The following is a 19,361-nucleotide window of genomic DNA, read 5'->3' as shown; positions in this document are numbered from 1 at the left end:
GTGGCGGTAGAATCCTGGAGGTCCTCGCGTTGTCTCGCAACTTCATGAAGTAAAAATGTATGAAAACATTCAGCGTTTAATCCTGAGTATCTTAAAAGCACCGGACCATAAACGTCTTATAACTCTATATTATTGTTGTGTAATTCAGCTTCACATCACTGGATATTTTCTGAGAAACTTGCTCCTTCGTAACCAGATAAATCCATAGGTAACACTTTATAATTAAGACGTACTATTTAGCATTTGTAAAGCATGAGTAAACACACTCATTCACAAAGCATTGTTCCAACATGAACACTCATTTGTAACTCATTAGTATGCCATTCACAAACACAGTTAAACATGTTTTATTCTTGATTAATAAGCTTGACTATTATGTGTTTCATGATTGGGTTTTCAATCATACATCACTGGTTTATTGACCCTAACACTGTGTGAAGCTCTCCTTCTAATGCAAGTAAATCAGACATGGCAGCTCCCATCTTTAGATGTTTATTTCTGATATCATCATCAAAATTTTTACAAAACATTTTCTGACAATAATATACTCAAAGAAGAGCCATATTTTTGCGCTTGGACCAGGTCTCCACAAAAATGCTTTAGGTCTGAATACAGTAAAAAGAACCCAAATCCAAATAAGATTTAAAAAAAAACCTTAAAAAAAAGAAACAACAACAAAACCAACTACCAAAGAAAACAATGCAGCGCATATTTACATCTACAGAAAGCAATGCTCTCTGCAGGAGATGAACGAAAAGGAGACAGCGGGGATCCCCTGGTTGTATGTGGAAAGCATTTTAGTGGCAATGAAGAAATAGGGAGAGTACTTTGAACCTGCAAGGAAACAAAATCTTATTCTGATATTGCTTTCTATCTGCCTCTCTGCTGCCTCTCTCGCTGCACTCTCAAGCCCAAACAGGAGCAGAACGCATCCCATTTGAATAATTAAAAAAAAAAAATCCTTTCTTCGGTGCTCACATTAAATTCAATTAGGGCTGTAAACGGGGCTTGGTCGTAAAAAAAAAAAAAAAAAACAACGGAAAAATAGTGTGTTTCCCTGACAGAGGTTAATGATCATGCATTCCCCTTCCTGTGCCCCCTCTGACACGAGCAATGCAGAAAAACAGAGTCAGGACAATGCGGGGTCAGAGGTTAAAGACTTCCTGCTAACGTGAATCATGGAACGATAACACTCAATGGGGACCGGGGCTGGCCTGAACATCGGTGATGGTGACGTTGGTTCGGAGGAGGTAGAGGAGTAAGTGCTGCTTTAGCCACACTCACACACACACACACACACACATACACACGGGCCATCTGGGTACATGCGGGGTAGCTAACTCACTCGCGATGCTCCCGGTCGCTGCCTTTTTGCATGACAAAGTTATTCATTCATCCCACTTTGCAGTCTGCACACACACACACACACACTAATGACACACTAACAGAAATAGAAACTCAAATTAGGAGTCTCGAAGTGGCAGATGGGGAGCATTAACTTCTTTTTTTCCTCTCTCCTTCTCTGCCTCCCTTATCCGTGGGTACACGGGCTGACTGGCCGTGTGCTGTGTGGGTATGTCCCGGCCCTGCCTGTAGGGTAAGACACAGATGTATGGTAGAGGGAGAGGAAAAAAAAAAGCTGCAACTCCACGTCTGTCCAGGAATTAATTTTTCAAATCTATCCATCAGGTAATGGATTAGAACCTACTGAACCGTCGCAGATGGCCTTGGGTGAGCTGCAATGGATGGGAGCGTCAAAACCTGCATCACTTCATTGTCATTTATCAAGGCATGTGTGTTGCCTGTGTTCGCAGGTTTTATTATTTATAATACATCAATATGTATATATGCACACATATATACTATGCGTGATTGTTTCACAGTTAAAGGCTGGCGAGAATAAAATGGTTCCTTGGTAACAAATGATTAAATAATAAGGCGTTCAATACGTGTGAGTCTGTCTGTCCGCGAGCATGCGCGACACGCCAGTTGATTTGCGTGTGCCTTTGCGTGCGCCATATGTGCATCTGCAGGGGTGCGTATGTGTGTGCAGATGCGTCACAGGGCTGTCATTCCAACAGAAGGTGTCCCTTTCACTTCACCCATTTGTCCCTCCACATCATCCCTATTGTACGGAGTGTCTGCTGGTCTCGTCTCCCCGGCTTTCCCTCTCTCCCCTCTGAGAATAGCCCTCTGCCTCTTCCTCTGCGCGTTAGCTCTGGAATACATTTTCACTGGAATCCTTCGGACCTTTATTCACCTCTCCAGAACCCACCTCCCCCCCTCCCCTACCCCAAAAACAAACGAAGGAAGGAAGGGAAAAAAAGAAATCTGTTTCCAGTGCTGGAGAAGAGTGAAGGGGTTTGTGTGTGTGTAGGGTGAGGAGGGGTGGGGGGTGTGGGTGTCTCTGGTTGTACACAACCATAAACAAACAAAGCCGAGGAGGAAAATAAAGCCTGCTGGCATGGCGGGGCGGGCCGCAGACGGTCCTGGAGTTTAGTGTTTAGCTCAAACATGCAGTCATTAGCATGCGGCGCCCTGTGCATCCAGCTCTCCGATGGCGGGGAAAAAAAGAAGAAGAAAAAAAGAAACGGACAAATAGCGTTTCGCTGAACATATCCGATCTTATCAGGGAGGTAGTCACGATTAATCAATCGCTTATTAGCATTTGATTTAATTGTGACCAGACACAGATTTGAATGCCGTCTTCTAAATGACAAATAAAGGGGCGAAGTAGATTTGATCGTTGCGTTTAGACTGAATTAAACCATTACAAAAAATAAACACACACAAAAAACAGGTAAGTACCACATATGCTGGGCTTTTTTTCTTTTTTTCTTTTTTTTTTGCAGGAGAGTATTAAAGGGAAACTCTTTCCCCGGAGTGAGTGCCCAGCGCAGGCCTATTTATGTGTTTAACAGCCTATGCAGTGCCAGGGAATTGTACTTGGGGGCGAGACAAGGGGGCAGGGACGGGTCAGCACACAAGTTGGTTAAAAAAACATTTAAAAAAAAAAAAACCATAATAAAAGAAACCGGTGAACTTGTCCGTGACACGTGCTGCTGGTTCTAGGGCACTCCAGACAGGAAACGTCTCCTGTACTGTTTGTCTCCGGTTCAGCGCTCCTCCCTAACTGGACATACTTTCCCAAAATATCAGCATGCGGACAGAAATAGAACATCATTAAGCAGGTTCACCCGAGTCACCCGGAGGCAGACATGAAATTCAGGCCAAGGAGTTAGCAGGGGTGATATAGAGCAAGGCAAGACAATACATGGATAGAATTGAGAGAGCTCCCATTATAAAGACATCGGCACAGCTGCTATTACAAAGTAAACTCCACCAGCACTATTAAGCAACCGTACTGAGCGAATCAACTGCTTTTTTATGCATGTATCCTGTACACGAAGGGACTCAAACCCTTCCATGAAGACTTTTTGGGTCACTTGTTGTTTTGTGGCTGTTTTTTTTAAATTTTGTTGTTGTTGTTGTTGGTAAAAACACAATAATGGCACATCAAAAAAATAGCTTCCCAAGTTAAACTCTTGGTACAAAGAATAGCGCACATCTTCTCCCCGAGCAGACCTTGAAATGGCAGATAGTGATGGAGTTCTGGAAGGTGGATTGGGATGCACTCCGCCACCCGGCGCTAGAGGAAGCGTCCGGAGTCAGAACGGAACATGTGGATCTCTGTGAGGTTGGACGCTTGAAGTGGGTCTTAAAAACAGGGCCTCCCGATCTTTCCTTTCGTTCCCGTGGCTTCCGTAAAACATTTTGGATTTGAGAAATTCAGTAACAGAATTGGTGGTTCGATGGCAGAATAGTGGCGGGAGCAGATAGAAAAATATTTATCATTGAAACAACAGGAGCGGTACAGTACAGAACCTCTTCACCGAGTCATCTTGGTATCAGATTCCCACGGAGAGTGAATAAGGCTCCTCTTCTGTTCACAAGCAGTTGTGTGTTTCAGAAGAAGTAAAGTTCATACTTTTTTTTATTTATTTTTTTTATATATTTTTCCTTCATCTTTAAAGATTCACTATTTACACGATAAATAAGTTCTATTCAATTGTTGTCCTTTGATTAGTCTCATAGAATTTCTTGACATCATCTTTGAACACCTAAAAAAAACAAAACTGTCTTTTATGTTCCAAGACCAAAAAAAAAGACAAAATAACCGACGAAAAGAAAAATAATCCCTATTTTTTTTTCTTCTTCTTCTATCTTGAGGATACGCCCGCTTTTGGGGGCGGGAACATTTTGGCCCCAAGCATTATCATCTGTGGATCAACCGGCTGCGGAGAGCTGAGCGCAGCTTCCACGCCTCCCGGGGGGGCACGGCCGCCGATATGTAAGGAACGACACTGTGCGCCCGCTGGGATGCAGCCGAAAGATGACATTTGACGGGCCATCGCAGCCAGCGTCTCATGTCCTCATTAGCTCCACAAGTCACTGGGGTAGCGGTGCTCGACACGGTGGACAAAGGGTTACCAAGTGCAATAAAGTCCAGCACTGCAGGCACGCTTTTTCTGGAGGAAAAAAAAAAAAAATCAAACAAAGTGATGGCGATGTCAGACAATATTCCCTGTGGCAGTCCATGGGTCTATACGCAGGTTAAAGAGATGTCAACGTGCCGGTTCAACATGCCTCCGCTAGGCACTGCTGACCTTTGCTGAGGTGTGTGGGGGCGGAGCCTTCCAACCCAGCAAGATGACTAAAATGACTGTTTGGGGCAGTGAGAGTGGTTTGACTTTCAGTAAAGTGGACCTTTTAGTTTTTTTGTTCTATGTACAATTCAAATGTAACTTTGCCACCATGAAGGACTGTTTAAAGCATAGTGAGTCGTTCAGCTGGGGTATGATCCTACACAAAGACCCGCCATTCCCCGCATGTTGAAGGAATTCATGGAACGTGGCCGTCACGTCTCCCCTTGGGGGCCGCTTCGTGGCGTCACCAGTCAAAATTGACGTTGGGAGGACCAGGCAGTCATCATGATAAATATATATTTATAAATGTAATTTTCTCTCTCGTATTTATGCTGCTCATCCAGTCCGTCTGAAACCAACAAAGTGGGGGTGGGGGGGGTTTGGTTGTAAATGTGAATGCAGTAGGAGTTGGCAGAGGCTATTGTAGGAAACCAACTGGCATTTTAAGAATGCCCCCAGCTAAAGTAGCTTATGTGCATTAAGAAAAAAAACAAACAGAAAACATAGAAGTAAACTCTTTGGTTTGACATGCACATTGATGGAATTCAGCATGAAGTCCCACATGTGAAGAAAGAAAAAATAAACAAGACAAAGGATCGAGAAATTCTATGAAAATGTCTCGAGAGAACGTCTCATCTTCATGAAATACTGACTTGATATTTTAACAATAATCACAGTAAGAAGCCCCTTCACGTGATGTCCTGCTCCATGTCTGTTTGTATGCGTTACGTTGATGGAGACCTCGTCTTTATTGCACTTCCCCTCTCACTCCTGACTCAGTGCACGTGGACTGCTGTGAGCAGGTGCCTCATGATGGGATATGGCAAAATATGGCAAAGACCGGATGTGGAAACAAGGTTTTGTATGGAGGTGCTTTGGAAAAAAGAAATCAAAATCACCCACAAGGGTGTCTCACCCTCTACTGTATATTAGTGAGACTGTGTGTTTCAGATGCCAAATCCCTCCAGGCAGAATTAGAAAAATGTTTTGTCCTCTAGTTCACATACTCATGTTCTGAAAACAAGGCCCCACTGAATAACCAGCTCGCCTGCCCCTTTTGTTACAAAGTCAAGTTGAATCAGGCGGGCCCTTGGCCCACTTCCAGCAACCAGACTTTGGCCCCGCTAGCGTCCGAATTTGAGCGTGCCGGTGCGTTCGGCGGGAGGGAACGGGCCGCCGCTGGGACCGTCGGCCGCTGGTCTGAGGGGCGGCGGAGGAGAGCGAGGCCCTGGCACGGGGGCACCTATGCTGGCGGCGGAGGGCACGGCCGGCAGCGCCACTGTCTGTATGGTGCCCCTATCACACGGCCCCAGGTCCTCCAGGCCCTCCAGGCCCTGTGGGGGTCCCTCATAGCCCATGTTGAGCCGCAGGGGTTGATGGGCCTGGCAGTAGTCCACGATCGGCTGCTCGTAGCGGTAGAAGGTCAGCGCGCCCAACTGGTGGGGGACCTGTTGTAGACGGATAGAGAGCAGGGGTGGAGAGGGGGGGTGGAGGGAGAACAGAGGGAGGATGCGATGGAGAGGATGACGTTGAAGGTAGCGCACACATGGGCGGGATGGTGGAAGTGAAGGAGACAAGGAGACAAAAGGGACAGGGAGAAAAAAATACATTAGCCATGTAAAAAAGTGTATCATACTTTTGTTACGTAGGTTGTGTAATCAGATTTTTATCCCAACTTTGCATGATATTCATCAGATTTTTGACATTTAAAAAAGACAAGCACATTTCTCACAGTAATTATGAAAAGGTGAATTGCAACGCCAGAAACAATGTTCTATCATCTTTCAAAAATATATTTGAAAAATGTCCTTCCCCTCCAACAAAAAAAAACAAAAAAAAACTGAGCTTTTTCTTTGTTGGAGCGTAGTTCCATTTTTCTGGTGCTCTTGGTGAACCGACCTTTCTCAAACAAACTATGATTAAAAGCACAGCCCTGGTTGTACTACTACAACAGCCACAGCGTGCTTCTTTCTTTTGAAATAAATATTGCAGACTTTCAAATGATGTTTAGTTTTTCTTTACCAATGCAGTCAATTTGTCACACAACATTTCATTGTGCCTGTGTGACTCCGAGCCTACAGCGCAGTTAGTTTGGCAGTTAACTGCCGGCCCTCTGTAATCATCCTCGCATGGTGACCACCTGAGCCTGCAGCTTCCCGAAAACCCATTTGCTGCAAAGTCCCTCCGAAAATGTGGGGCTGCAAAGCAGCCCCACATTTTCTACAGAGTTTTTTTCATCCTACTTTTTTGACAGAAGTGAAGCATTTCACTCCTACACGTCCTGCACTGAATAGGAAGACGCGCATGTTGCATGAGTGACACACAGACAGCGCTGCATTACGCCGATGTGACATCTTCTCTCTCTCTCTCTCTCTCTCTCTCTCTCTCTCTCTCTCTCTCTCTCTCTCTCTCTCTCCGGTGCCATGACACTTGTGTCTCTGCCAGGAGCACTCGTCACATCTGGCTACGTGTCTGGTCGCATGCTCTCCCCCAAAACCCCCAATACCGTGCCAAACAAAACAGATGAGACTCTGGTGACACTGTGTCTGCCCAACTAAATCGCAAACTTATTCGCTTTTTTTTTTTTTTTTTTTTTTTAACAGAAGAAAAAAAAAAAACGAGGCCAATTAAGAGATTTCTAACAGGCTGCGATAACAGCAGGCAAAGATGGCAGCTGACCTGGATTAAACGCCACAGCCTGGCAGAGCGACAGATCATCGGGTCTGTGAACGCGGGCGACAAGAAACGCACGACAACAGTGGGAGCTGCAGATATGACACCGACAAAGGAAGACATGAATAATACAACCCCTGACACTTGAGGAGACGTTGGAGGCAGAGCAAGTGTCACAACTGCACCGACACCCTTGCACATCTTTGAGGTTTCCTTTTTAACCTTAACCAGTGATGAACAAATGTGTGTATATATATATATATATATATATATATATATATATATATATATATATATACACACACACACACACACACACACACACACACACACACACACACACACACACACACATATATGTACAAGTGAGATTTACTTCAATTCAGGTCACCCTATTTACAAAAAGACCTTTTTTTCCCGACTTATCCCTGTTGGTTTCTCGCCAGGCAGTTTTGGACTGCCAAGATTCTCTTGTTCTGAAAAGTGAAGCTAATGCTGTACTGCCTTTAACTTGCATTATTTACATTAGCCAGCAGGGGGACTCACCTTTGGCTGCAAAAATAAGTCAGAATGTAAAAAGGTTTATGAGAAAATGAGTCGAGTTCTCTCTTTATCCCCTCAGTAAACATTGGAAACATGTGTTTCTGTCTGAACCTCTAGTTTCAAATCTTCTTCACTACAGCATGATGTTCATTTGGTAAATTATGGTCCATAAACAAATGGGTAACGTGACTGAGACCATGTCCACTTCTTCAATCTCGTCGAGGGCTGTCACTGAATCTCATTAGTGCTTCTCCAAAGCATTGACATGTGACATTCAGAGAACTCTAAAGCAAAAGACCCCACCACAAACAACAATCTGGTTTACCTGGTTAATGGACACACCTCGGTTTGACCGGTTTTCATTGAAGAAGAGTAATTCCAGATGCATTCATCGCAAAACCTTCAAACTACATTGAAACTAGCTGCTCTGTGGCTATCACAGGTGTGGAAATGTCATTTTTTATTTGGTGAACTGATAATTTAACAGTGATCCCAAAGAAACTACAACATGTTTCCCAGAGGAGCAAAGCAAAGTCAAACAAGTAGACTGAAATAATAAGAGAATCACTGCTACGTGCGACCCAGAAAACGTGTCGGCCAATATCCTTGTACATTTATTAAACTTATCATATAATAGCATTCGGAGTGGAGCAATCCGATTTTTAGGGAACTTAAGAGAATTCATGCCAGGATTTGTGAAAAGAGGGCCGACTGTGTCAATGAAATGCAGATATATGCTGGCTGGGAACGGGGGGAATAGTGTGCGTTTGTGTGTGTGTGTCTGAGAATAGATTTCAAAGTCAAATGGAAACAATCTGAGCTAACGCAGCTCTGCAGTCCAGGAATTACCCTGCACCGCGGGGCTGAGATAAAGCCCACTCTGAACACATTAACACCAGTTCTGTTTTAGATTTAACAAAAACAAAACAGTTGTTTGTTGCCTTAAGCTTTTACTGCAATACGCTTCAATGATGCGGCGCTGCATTACCATTCAGCGAAGTTGCAGTGGTGTATTCTACTTTAAAACAGCTGCTGAGAGCATGCTCGTCTGGTCTGGAGATAATGAACGAAAACCGGAGTTAAAGTTCCACACCCTCAGTCCTCCATCCTGGCCTTTTTCTTCCAGCTCAATCCACGCACCTCCGGAGCCATCGCCTTCCTTCTTTTCATACCTCGTTCCCCCTCAAATGGACTCCCATTAAGCGCGACTGACTCATTACATTACAGGCACTCAGTGGATTACTCCCCTTATTCCCCTTTCAGTTTAAGCCCTTCACCAACCCTGACACCACCACCATCACCTCCTCAGCTGGCTCACAGGTCCAACTGATTAATTAACCGATATTAAGTCCGTTTCAGTGGACTCCATCACAATGTCGGAGCGTTAATCTGGCCCAATGTGCAGAGCGTGGTATGCATATTTGAATGTGGACGCCTGAGGAAGGGAGACGGGGTAGAAAGGGGGGGGGGGGGGGAGGGGGTTGAAGAGAGAAAACACAAAAGATACTGCAAGAGTTTGTTTGTACCCGTTTGACATTACGCCGCCGCGTTTCAACATTCATTGCAGCTCTGAAAAAGAACACGCAGCGCTGAGCGGCGCGTCGATATCAGACAACCTGACTCGGCTTGTCGGACGAAGTCAGCGACGCAAAACGCTCATTAATGGCGGTTTCCAGGAACAAAAGGTGCGATTGATATTCACCGACCAGCCGTGCAGCCGCGAAGAACAGCAAGCTCATTAGGAATGCCGTCTTTGCCTCTTTGTGCCTCTCAGCATTAGAACATTATTAATGCCTCACACTGGATCTGTTGACTGTGGAGACTGCCAAATATGTAAAGGGGTAACATCTGGTTGGACTAACAAATATACAGCATAGACAATTCCATTTATTTTACCAAATGTTCACAAAGGGAAAAAAATATGTGGTCTGAATATATGAAGTTTTTGATGTTTTTTTACTCCCAAAGTGAAAACATCCCAGGGCTAGTCCTTCTTTCAGTCTGTGATCCGTCCATCACTTTTCACTGAGATATTAATCTAGGCTTTTCTGACCCCCTTTATCCACCAATACCACCCTCTTCCTGCCAGATCAATGTTAAGTGCCGGCCATATGAAGAAAAGAAAAAAGAGTGCATCTAAATTGTAATATTCCATCTATCAATCATTTGATTTCCGCTCTGTGCCTCAAAAAGATAAATGAAAACATGTCTGCTGCATACATCCAGGCTAAATTCCATTCAGAGGGTGGCTTCTGCATGAATTGGAGGAGAGGAGTGTTGTGTTAAAAAAGCATCCTCACGTCAGTTCACCGTGAATCACAACTGAATCAAACATTCTTCTATTTTTGTCCTGAAGACCCCCTGCGAGTGCAACCTGAGCTGCTCCGGCAGGAACCTCCTGGCAGTCATGAGGTCTAGACGCTCCCTCCATTCCAGCATAAAGACCCAATGACGTAGGTCGGCTCCCTCACTAAATCCCTGGCTTTCAGGCTCGTTTCGCACTGAGCACCTCATTTACATATTCAGCTCAGATCCGGCGCCCGTCTATGTTGCCGCTGTGTGGAAATAAAAGTAGGTCTGACATAGCATTTACAGACGCTTGACAAATTGGTTCATCTTCGACTGGGTTGAAGTGTTTAGGGAATGATTGCTTTATATGGTGTCTTTACTGTGCAATATACAACATTACTTAAAGTCTCCGGTCTGCGTTTGGATTTAAAGGGCCAGTGTGTAGGATTTGGTGGCAGATTGCAACCAACCAGAGCTTCTCACGAGCGCCAAGCGTTTATGAGAACTACTGTTAAATACTACGGGAAAACCCAAAAAGCCGAATGGTCTTAATAAGAGCCAGAGTGTAGTTTGTCCCCCCCGGGCTACCGTAGTAACATTGTAATGAAACATGCCGATTCCATGAAGACCCATCCTGTGCGTCTATTTTCACTTAATTAACCACTAAAGCAAAACATACTTATTAATAATTATATTTCTGCCAGTAGATCAACCTAAATGCTACACTGGCCCTTTAAGACAGAGGAAGGCAATCAAGAAGGGTTTGGTTGCACAACATCTTTCCTATTTTTTTCCTCCCATCCCTGGTGTGTTGTTTTCCTCCCGTTCAAGGTATCCCATGTACAGTGCGAGTTGTCTGAGCGAGTGTGCACCGAAAGGTCACCAGCAAACAAGGTCAAAGTTGAAATGGAGTGACCTTTGGACACAATCGGAGTGGGAAAGCAACGCTGAACTTAGCTCCACCCCGAGGTCTTGCATCTCCATAGCACCACGATGTCTTACTCACAAAGCAGTTCTCGAGCCGATCGTGTGCATCACGTGTGAGGGAGCCTTGTGCCAGTGCAGCCTATATGCTGCGTTGTTTACTGCAGCTTCCACCTGTCAGGAAGACGGATAGGAAAGGAAAACGCAACTCAAAATGCTGCACCGCTGGATGATTTTCTTCTTCTTTTTTTTTTCTGCTTCCTTGGATCTCTGCCACATGTACCTGGTTGTGCTCCGGCTGACAATGACTGGCATGCTGCCTCTTTATCTCCGAATGCCTGAACACACTAGAGTGACCTTCGAGCCATTTTGTCCCCAAAGCGTTGAAGCAACCTGCCCGAGGAGATTAAGCCACCCAGATCAGTGTCACCTTTTGAATCTGGTTTTCTTCTTAAACTGGCTTTTATCTGAGAGTATCAGATTGGTTGTGTGCGTTTAAATATAGGCTGCCTGTTATTTTGTTTGCTGTTTGAGTTTTAAGCTGCTGTTCAACAGAAATTGTTCTTACACAAAATCTTTTGTTGTCATATTTCTCTCCGTCTCGCGACACCTCTGTGTTCCATTGTGCGCAAACACCTGCCGGATTAACCAGAGACTGTAAAAAGCTCATCAGAGAATTCTTCCATCTGCGGATATGTCTACGTTTCTTCCTCAGAGCAGCTCGAATTTGCAACGGGAGGCTCTTAAAAGGAGACCCAAATCCTATTAAAAAAAAAAAGAAAAGGAAAATCTTCCCCACAGCGTTCCAGCGGCCCTCCAAAGTTGTGTTTCTCTTTTGCATTCACGCTTTTATGAGCAGCTAAGGAGACACCTACTGTGCCGCAGGCCGACCATGCCGATGCCTCCCCTGGCTTTAGGAGCATTACGGTTCAAAAGAGTGCCGCTCTCCCAGCCAAACACTTTGATCCTCTCCAGTCAGCGCAGCGCAGCACACAGCAGCGTGACACAGTGAAGAGGAGGTGCAACAGACTCCCACTCAAATGTTGCTTGGGCTGTTCTCATTATTGTTTTATGACTGTACGACCGTGAATCAAGTTGGGAATTCCAAGTTGTTAAAGCCTTTTTTTTGTTCTTTTCGTCTGCCTCTGTGCATATAGCGCTGCATTCCAGTTTTATTTTTTCATATGTTGTTTTTAAAGACTGTTATTCTTTTAGAACTTTTTTTTTTTTTTTTTTGCATTGTCCGCCAGCAGGCGGAGATGCATATTTGATGTAAAGGTCCAGCGTTTATGGTGTTCACTGCCACTGGGGATGAATATCAGCTCCCACTGAGCTCTGGGTTGTGTGTCTTCCATGCTTCTTCCACCTACCACAAGGTGTTTTCCTCCTCCACTATTATCTCACCTTTTACTTGCAAGTTGCTTATTGAATTAATAAATTGGTTATCCATTTCCTTTATTGTGACTGTAAACTGAATGTGTAATCAGAAAGTAATGGCACAGATTATTAATATCATACATTTTAATATAATTAAACATGTATATTCGTAGTATCGGTAATAATAGCTGTAGTGGTGGCGATGGTAGAAGTGGTGTATGTGGTAGTGGTAGTACTCGTGGTAAATGCCGAATGGACTTGCATGAGCTCCTTTCTATTCTTATTATGTTCACTACTTTTTAACGTGTACCCATGCACACACATATTTAAACACTGCCATGCTAGGCGCCACCAGCTCATCACGATCTGAACTATTTGCCATTTGCACATTTGGACAACCAGCTCCACCTGAGCCACAGCTTCCCAGAAGTGGTGTCAGTAGTAGTAGTAGTGGTAGTGGTGGTAATAATAATAGTGCAGCAGTATAGTGGTTGTAGCTGTAATGAATGTGGTGGTAGTACTAGTAATGGATGTGGTGGTGGCAGTAGTACTACTGTTAGTGGTGGTGGTGGAAGTAGTACTGGAAGCAGTGATTCATGTGGTAGTAGTAGTGGTAGTGTAGTGTGATGGTTGGATCAATAGTAGTGGTAGATATATTAGCGAGAGTGGTAGTCGTTAGTGTTGGTGGTGGGAGTAGTAATAGTGAGGGATTATGATGATGGTAGTAGTAAAAATAGTAGTAGTAGTGGTGGACAGTAGTAGTAGTAGTAGTGCTGCTGGTGGTGGTGGTAGTAGTAGTAGAAGTAGTAGTAGTAGTAGTACTGCTGGTGGTGGTAGAAGTAGTAGTATTACTGCTGGCTGTGGGAGTAGTAGTACTAGTGGTGTTGGTGGTGGTTAATTCCAGCGTAGTCCTGTTTGGTAGGAAACTGAACACATGACAGAAGAGATTTAGGAATGCAGCTTTGTTCATTGCTGTGTCAGCAGACTGCAGCTCAGTGAAACAGGTGACAGTGTGATCAAGCATCCCAAACAACTACAGCTTGCAATATGCCATATGCTAATAGCATATATTCAAGGTGTGTAAATATGTATACAGATGTCTCTTGCTCATCAAATGGTCCATTATGCTTTGCGAAATCATAAACCCACAAGTTCCCTCTCATAACTCCACAAACTACTGTACATCCCCACGTCCTCTGCACACGGCGCCCTGCGTGTCGTGGTTTTGCACGTGCGACTTTTCAAACGTACGGCGCGCGGGTTTGTCGGCACAGATGTTGCCAGACACGGAGCCCACCAGTCAGGTTTCCAGCAGAGCACGGTGTGTGAACCTGTCTGAGGGGGTGTGAAGCACCAACAGCATCGGCTTATTTTCAGACACCCCGTCACAGGAGGAAGACTTCCCGACCGTGTGTGCAGGCGTGCGCCCACGTTTTCTCTCGCGCGTCGCATTTTCTAAAAAAAAAAAAAAAAGGAGCTGGCACCGTGGGCCGTAAGTGGCCGCAAATTGATTCGCTCCTCCTCTGCCCCTCCTCCGACCTCGACGACACCGCCCCTGCGCGTTCCACGGAGAATCCGTGTTTATTAATAATTTTTTAATTAACGCCCGCTTTTAAACGATCGAATCAAGCGCCCCCCACAGCGATGCGATCAAATCTTTCATAAAAATTGTACCCTGTCCCACATACTCCGTTTCACCCAGAAGTAAATGACATGGCAGAAGCTGAAGATCCTTTAACCGCCGCTTTATTGTGTCTCCAAGACAAACTTCCACTGGATTCAAGAGGCCTCCCAGGACTCTGCTCGCCGCAGAGCCATAAAAGGTCAGTTAACTTCGGAGGCGGAATGTACAACCTTGACATTCCCCTCGCAGAGCTGTGTGTGAAAATGAGCCCACATGTCCACATTTTAAACTAATTGATTCTCTAAACAAGCCGTTAGCCTCCCACTAATTCCTTAATGACTAGAGGTCCCTTTATGTGCCGTGACTCTTGATTACAGGTCCCTGGCACACAACACACACACACACACACACACAGATAGATGGACACACAAGTAAATACATGCAGAAGTCCACACAGGGAGCAGGTTTTAGAGGAATGGAAAGTGAGAAAAAGAGAGAGAGAGAGGGAGAAAACTAGGGAAAGACAGAGAAGGAGAGAGCAAGGGTGGAACCCCCTCACTCCTTCATGCACCAATGAGTGCCCAGCATCGGCTCATCACAGCCTCCTCCCACTCAACGGTATGTACAGTAGAGGAGCTTCCGCCGACTACAGCAAATGGACCGTGAAATGTTACTCAATGCTCAACACGTTCATCATCCCGTTTTGCATTCACACACACACACACACACACACACACACAAACCAACACACACCCATGCAGCACAACACACAATTAACGCAACTAATGAATGCGGGGGCTGAGAATGTATGTAACAGTGGGAGAGCTCGCAGTGTTTATGCTCACCGTTGTAACATGTTTTTTTTTCCCCTCAAGGTCTCATGTTGGCTGATTTCTGTCAGTAGAGACGAGGGCTGCAGCTAATGATTATTATCACTGTTAATTATTTCCCCTCTATTAGTTTACTAGATGAAACCCCTTAAAATCAAATTACAGAAATAGCTTGTTTTGTTTTGCCACCAGTTCAAAACAAAAAGATATTCCATCCCTAATTAAATAACACAGCAACAGAAAAATCAGACATTTCAAAGCTGGAAGCAGGAACAAGTGGTGACAAACTGATCATCATACTTGCAGATTGTCTCAGCAATCAGTTCAATGAGCAGAAGCGAGTGATTTTCTGTCTTTTGTTGCCCTGGGTCCACCTCTCAGGCTGCGTTCAGGCTGCTCTGGGTGTTATTACCTGTAGGCTCTACTAAAAAAAAAGTAATTTCTTTTATCTACATGCAAAAATAAATCAGCGCTCTAGTTTTTAGCAAGAGCACATGCTAATAAGAAGCGATAAAAAACGATAAGGACGAAACAATTATTACGTTTCCCATCACTTCCATTAAATCTGGGTGGTGTAGAATAAATTAACCCTATAGCAGGCCCCAAGTGCTGCTAAACCCATCCACGTCGTTTTATTTTTCATGTTATCTATATGCATGCAAATGATCAAAGTAAGGGCACGCTGAACAAACACATTTCAATTGCCTCCAGCTCCACTCGTACGATAAATCTCCTTCACCCATTCCTTGGTGCCTAAGCGCATATTAAGAAGGCAGAATGTCGGTTGTGTCAAAGGAGAACAATTTGTAGTTCCATTTCCGCCGTCCCACATTGAATTCAAAGTCCCCAAATCTCTCGGCTGGTCGGCGTCTCGCATTATGCGCGCCGCTTCCAGTCGCGGCGGCACTGGCAGTGTGCTCTGAGTAATGAGCATGACCCAACACAAACGCTGTGTGGCCAACTTGGCTCGACAGCGGGAGCGTCAGTCGCACTTTAATCAGGGATATTGGGCAGGAGTGTGCCTGGGAAAGCAATGCCGGGGGCTTTTAAAGACCTGACTAATAAGACATGTCAAAGGGAGCTGGGCAGCAGCCAGAACTGATACACAGACCTTCTCCCTATCCGCTTCCCATCCTGACTCACCACGCACCGCCTCGACAGCATTCGGACACAGATGGCCTTTTTCTTCTTCTTTTTTTCTAACATAGCTAGATATTTAACGAAGCAAACAAACTAGGCAAAAAACAACAACATCTCAAGGCAGCCTGTGGCACTCACGCTTAAATCACGCTCTCTTTCTTTCTTGGCGGATTTTGGACTCTTGCGTTGACCGTTTAAAAAAAAGTTGAAACGAGGATCAGGAACAGTCGAAGTTCACGGCAGATTTCGGCTCCTCGAATCAACACGTTCCGTTTCGGAATTAAATCTGTGAAATGCTGTGTTTGTTTTAATCATTGCTTGGCTTGGCGCTCCTCCCCACCCACTCGTCGGCCTCTGGCACGCGGCACTGAGGCAGTGATTGAACGGCTGGTCGCTCATTTGATTGGAGAGGAAGATGGAAAAGAAAACGGAGAGAAGCTGTGGAGGTTAGGGGAGATGCATTAAATGGATGCCTCTGACTCTTCTGTTACACAACGCATATAGTGTAGTAATACTTCTCAAGTTAAAAAGAGAACACAGCACAACATATGAGCATTAGTAATGATAACTTGTAGCATGCGTCTGCTAAGGTCCTTAAATATGGAGAGGGTTTATGTCAGTCAGTAAAAAAGAAAAACGGTAGAAAAGTCCTCAACGATTCTTGACAGTCTTTTGGCAATCTACTCAGCACATGTTGTGGCGTGGGCAGAAGCAAGCGGCGACCTCTGGTTCTCCTGAGTCAAGTTGATGCGGAAGTCTTCTTAAAACTTCTCTCCACTGGCCAACAGCAAGCAGCTCCTCTGGTTGCAAATGGAAGTCTGATTGTAAGTCTATGAGAAAATAAGCCTACTTCTCATTTGATTTATTCCCTCAGTAAACATTGGGAACTTGAGCTTATGGTCTCAATCTCTAGTCGCAAGCCTTCTTCAATATAGTATGATGACCTTTTAGTAAATGATGGTCCATTTAGAGTCAAATAGACCACAAAGCAGGGCATTAGGTTTACTTCCACTACCCTGTATACTGTGCACCTACGTCATTCCTCTGCACTCCAAAAATGGTCACTTCAGTTCACTGGCAGCAAAAAGCCAACATGGCGACGGCCAAATGGCCGAATTAAAAGCTTCAAAGCAGCAGACCATGGGTGACATCATGATGACAAGATCCACTTTTTAGACACAGTCCATGGCAGAAACCTTAGCACCCAGAAGGTTTCGCTTGTGTTTAACATTGAGTGCTGTGAAATGATGGCGGTAATTAGGTAACTGTTAGGAAAAAAAAACGCTCTGATTTTAAAATAAGGACATAACTTAACGCGCATGAAGTAAGATCCCATGACATACCATATTCAGTTCAAATAAAACAACCTGTGTTGGTCCCCTGAGTCAAATTCCTGTGTTTGTCCCATACATCACCCTCCCTGAGGGACTTCCCGTTCTTCTCTTCACCTCAGGTTTGTGTCATATTGACACAGATGGCTGTACATTGGACATAGCTAAGAGCCTTATGCGTCTCGTACAGACACTTAAGGGTGTATTTAGCGACGGTATCAATTCACCGAGGGGTGCTGACCAAGGGATGATATTTGACCGTCGACCCTAACTCTGCCGTTTGGACTGAGAGTTAATTCCTGACTTGTTAATCTTAGCTTAAGCAGGGGGAAACTGCTAGCCTAGCTCCTCTTCCTCCTTAGCATCTGCTGGCATTTGACAGTTTGTTGACACTTCTGAAGTTCTTTTGTGCCAACAGGGAGGAAATGTTTCACTAATCATCCAAACCAAACACTGATACCATTTGCGGTGCTAGCTGTGTGTGTGGTACGTTGTAGCTACAGTAAGCTAGCTGTGTGTGTGGTACAGACTAACAACCAAACGGTATTTGGTTGTTAGTGAGACCGGGCTGCTTCTGGGTAGTATTACAAGTCCTGGCTGGTACAGTGAGAGTTTTGTCCTTCTTAAATCTAATGCCATCATGTATCTGCTTTACAAAGTAGATCTTGAAGTATAGTATGAATGTAGCATCTTTACAGCTGGCACGCTTTAAAACACACACACACACACACACACACACACACACACACACACACACACACACACACACACTTTGAACTAGTAACTGTTGTGTTTTCTTTTACTTTGCCGTGCGCACAGACATGCATGGAGCAGCCACTAATTTAAATTAAAGCGATAACAACAACGTATTTGGCAGTAATTATGATAGATTGTGGAGTGTTGAATTAATGAGGAGGCGTATGTTTTCATCTGAAAAAGGTAATTAGCCATAGGGCTGAAGTAATCGCGGGAAAATCCAGGTCGCTGCTGGCAGTCCCAGAGGGGACAGTTTTGCATACGCCTGTAGCAGAGCCAATCCCCCGGGACAGAACCTGTTCACTGAGAAACCTTGACCAGACTGTTCCTTCGGGGCCAGAACGTATCTAGTCTGAATTTCAATTAGAGGTTGTGCAAATGGAACTAAACCCGACGGCGGAGAAGCAACGCAGTCATGTGGAATTCAGAGAATCTGTGGCAAATAAGTCCTTTGATCATCTCCCCATTGTTTGACGAGAAGTGCAGTCCGCTGCCTGTTTCATCTGTCTTCATTTACTTTGATAAAGGAGATTTCATTTCCCAGCTAAGACTAAGAATCCATATTAATTGGTTTGAAGTAAACTACATAACACCATCGCCTAAATAACCTTATTAAAATTAAATTGGATGCTCCGCATTGTGTCGTATCAATCGTTTACCAAAACACTTTCCATATTTTGTCATCTTCAATCTCCGTCGGTCTCCAGCTTGACACAGAAAATGTTGTGGTATCTTAATTGTCCTTTTGTATTTCGAGGAACTTATACATTTCTGTCCCTTAAAGTCCTCGGTTGTGTATTGTAATGATGGTATGATTCCGTCTCACACGTATGATTCTTTTTGTGTGAGATGAGTAGAGGGTCAAAGGATGAATGGTGTCATAAGCTTTAGACTTTGCAGCCGGTGCAGAAAAACAAGACAATCTTAATTTTGATCTTAGAATAAGTTTGCTCAAAGAAATATTGAGTTTAACTTATAAGTTAGCAGAATACCCAATAATAACAGCTAATGAATATCACAGCTTCTCCACTCAGGTCTGCAAGTGCTGAGGTAGAAAAAAATAATGAATTCTTCCAGAAGGCAAACATTTCTTGCAAAGCTAAGAGGTCTGACTATTCAAGATGTCCACTTTTAGAGCAACAATGAGTTCCACTTAATGGTGCTAAAA

The 19,361-nt window shown here is 44.4% G+C and overlaps 1 protein-coding gene across 2 annotated transcripts in view; it reads right to left on the bottom strand.

The window, feature by feature from the left end:
- Nucleotides 1-483: 483 nt before the first annotated feature.
- LOC137784253 (leucine-rich repeat transmembrane neuronal protein 4) overlaps nucleotides 484-19,361 on the bottom strand; it is a 105,172-nt gene continuing 86,294 nt past the window's right edge. Inside the window, exon 3 of one of the 2 annotated variants that reach the window (XM_068574781.1) lies at nucleotides 484-6,154. In XM_068574781.1, coding sequence (XP_068430882.1) covers nucleotides 5,831-6,154 — 324 coding nt within the window. In that variant the 3' untranslated portion in view covers nucleotides 484-5,830. The remainder of the gene's footprint in view (nucleotides 6,155-19,361) is intronic. The other variant, XR_011077382.1, reaches the window with a different exon arrangement.

Source organism: Clinocottus analis, unplaced genomic scaffold (genome assembly GCF_023055335.1).
Source record: "Clinocottus analis isolate CAN_PGR_092001 unplaced genomic scaffold, fCliAna1.0.p SCAF_13, whole genome shotgun sequence".
NCBI classification, from domain to species: domain Eukaryota; kingdom Metazoa; phylum Chordata; class Actinopteri; order Perciformes; family Cottidae; genus Clinocottus; species Clinocottus analis.
The sequence above is the reverse complement of the archived record's forward strand: the minus strand, read 5'-3'. Positions and strand labels throughout refer to the sequence as shown.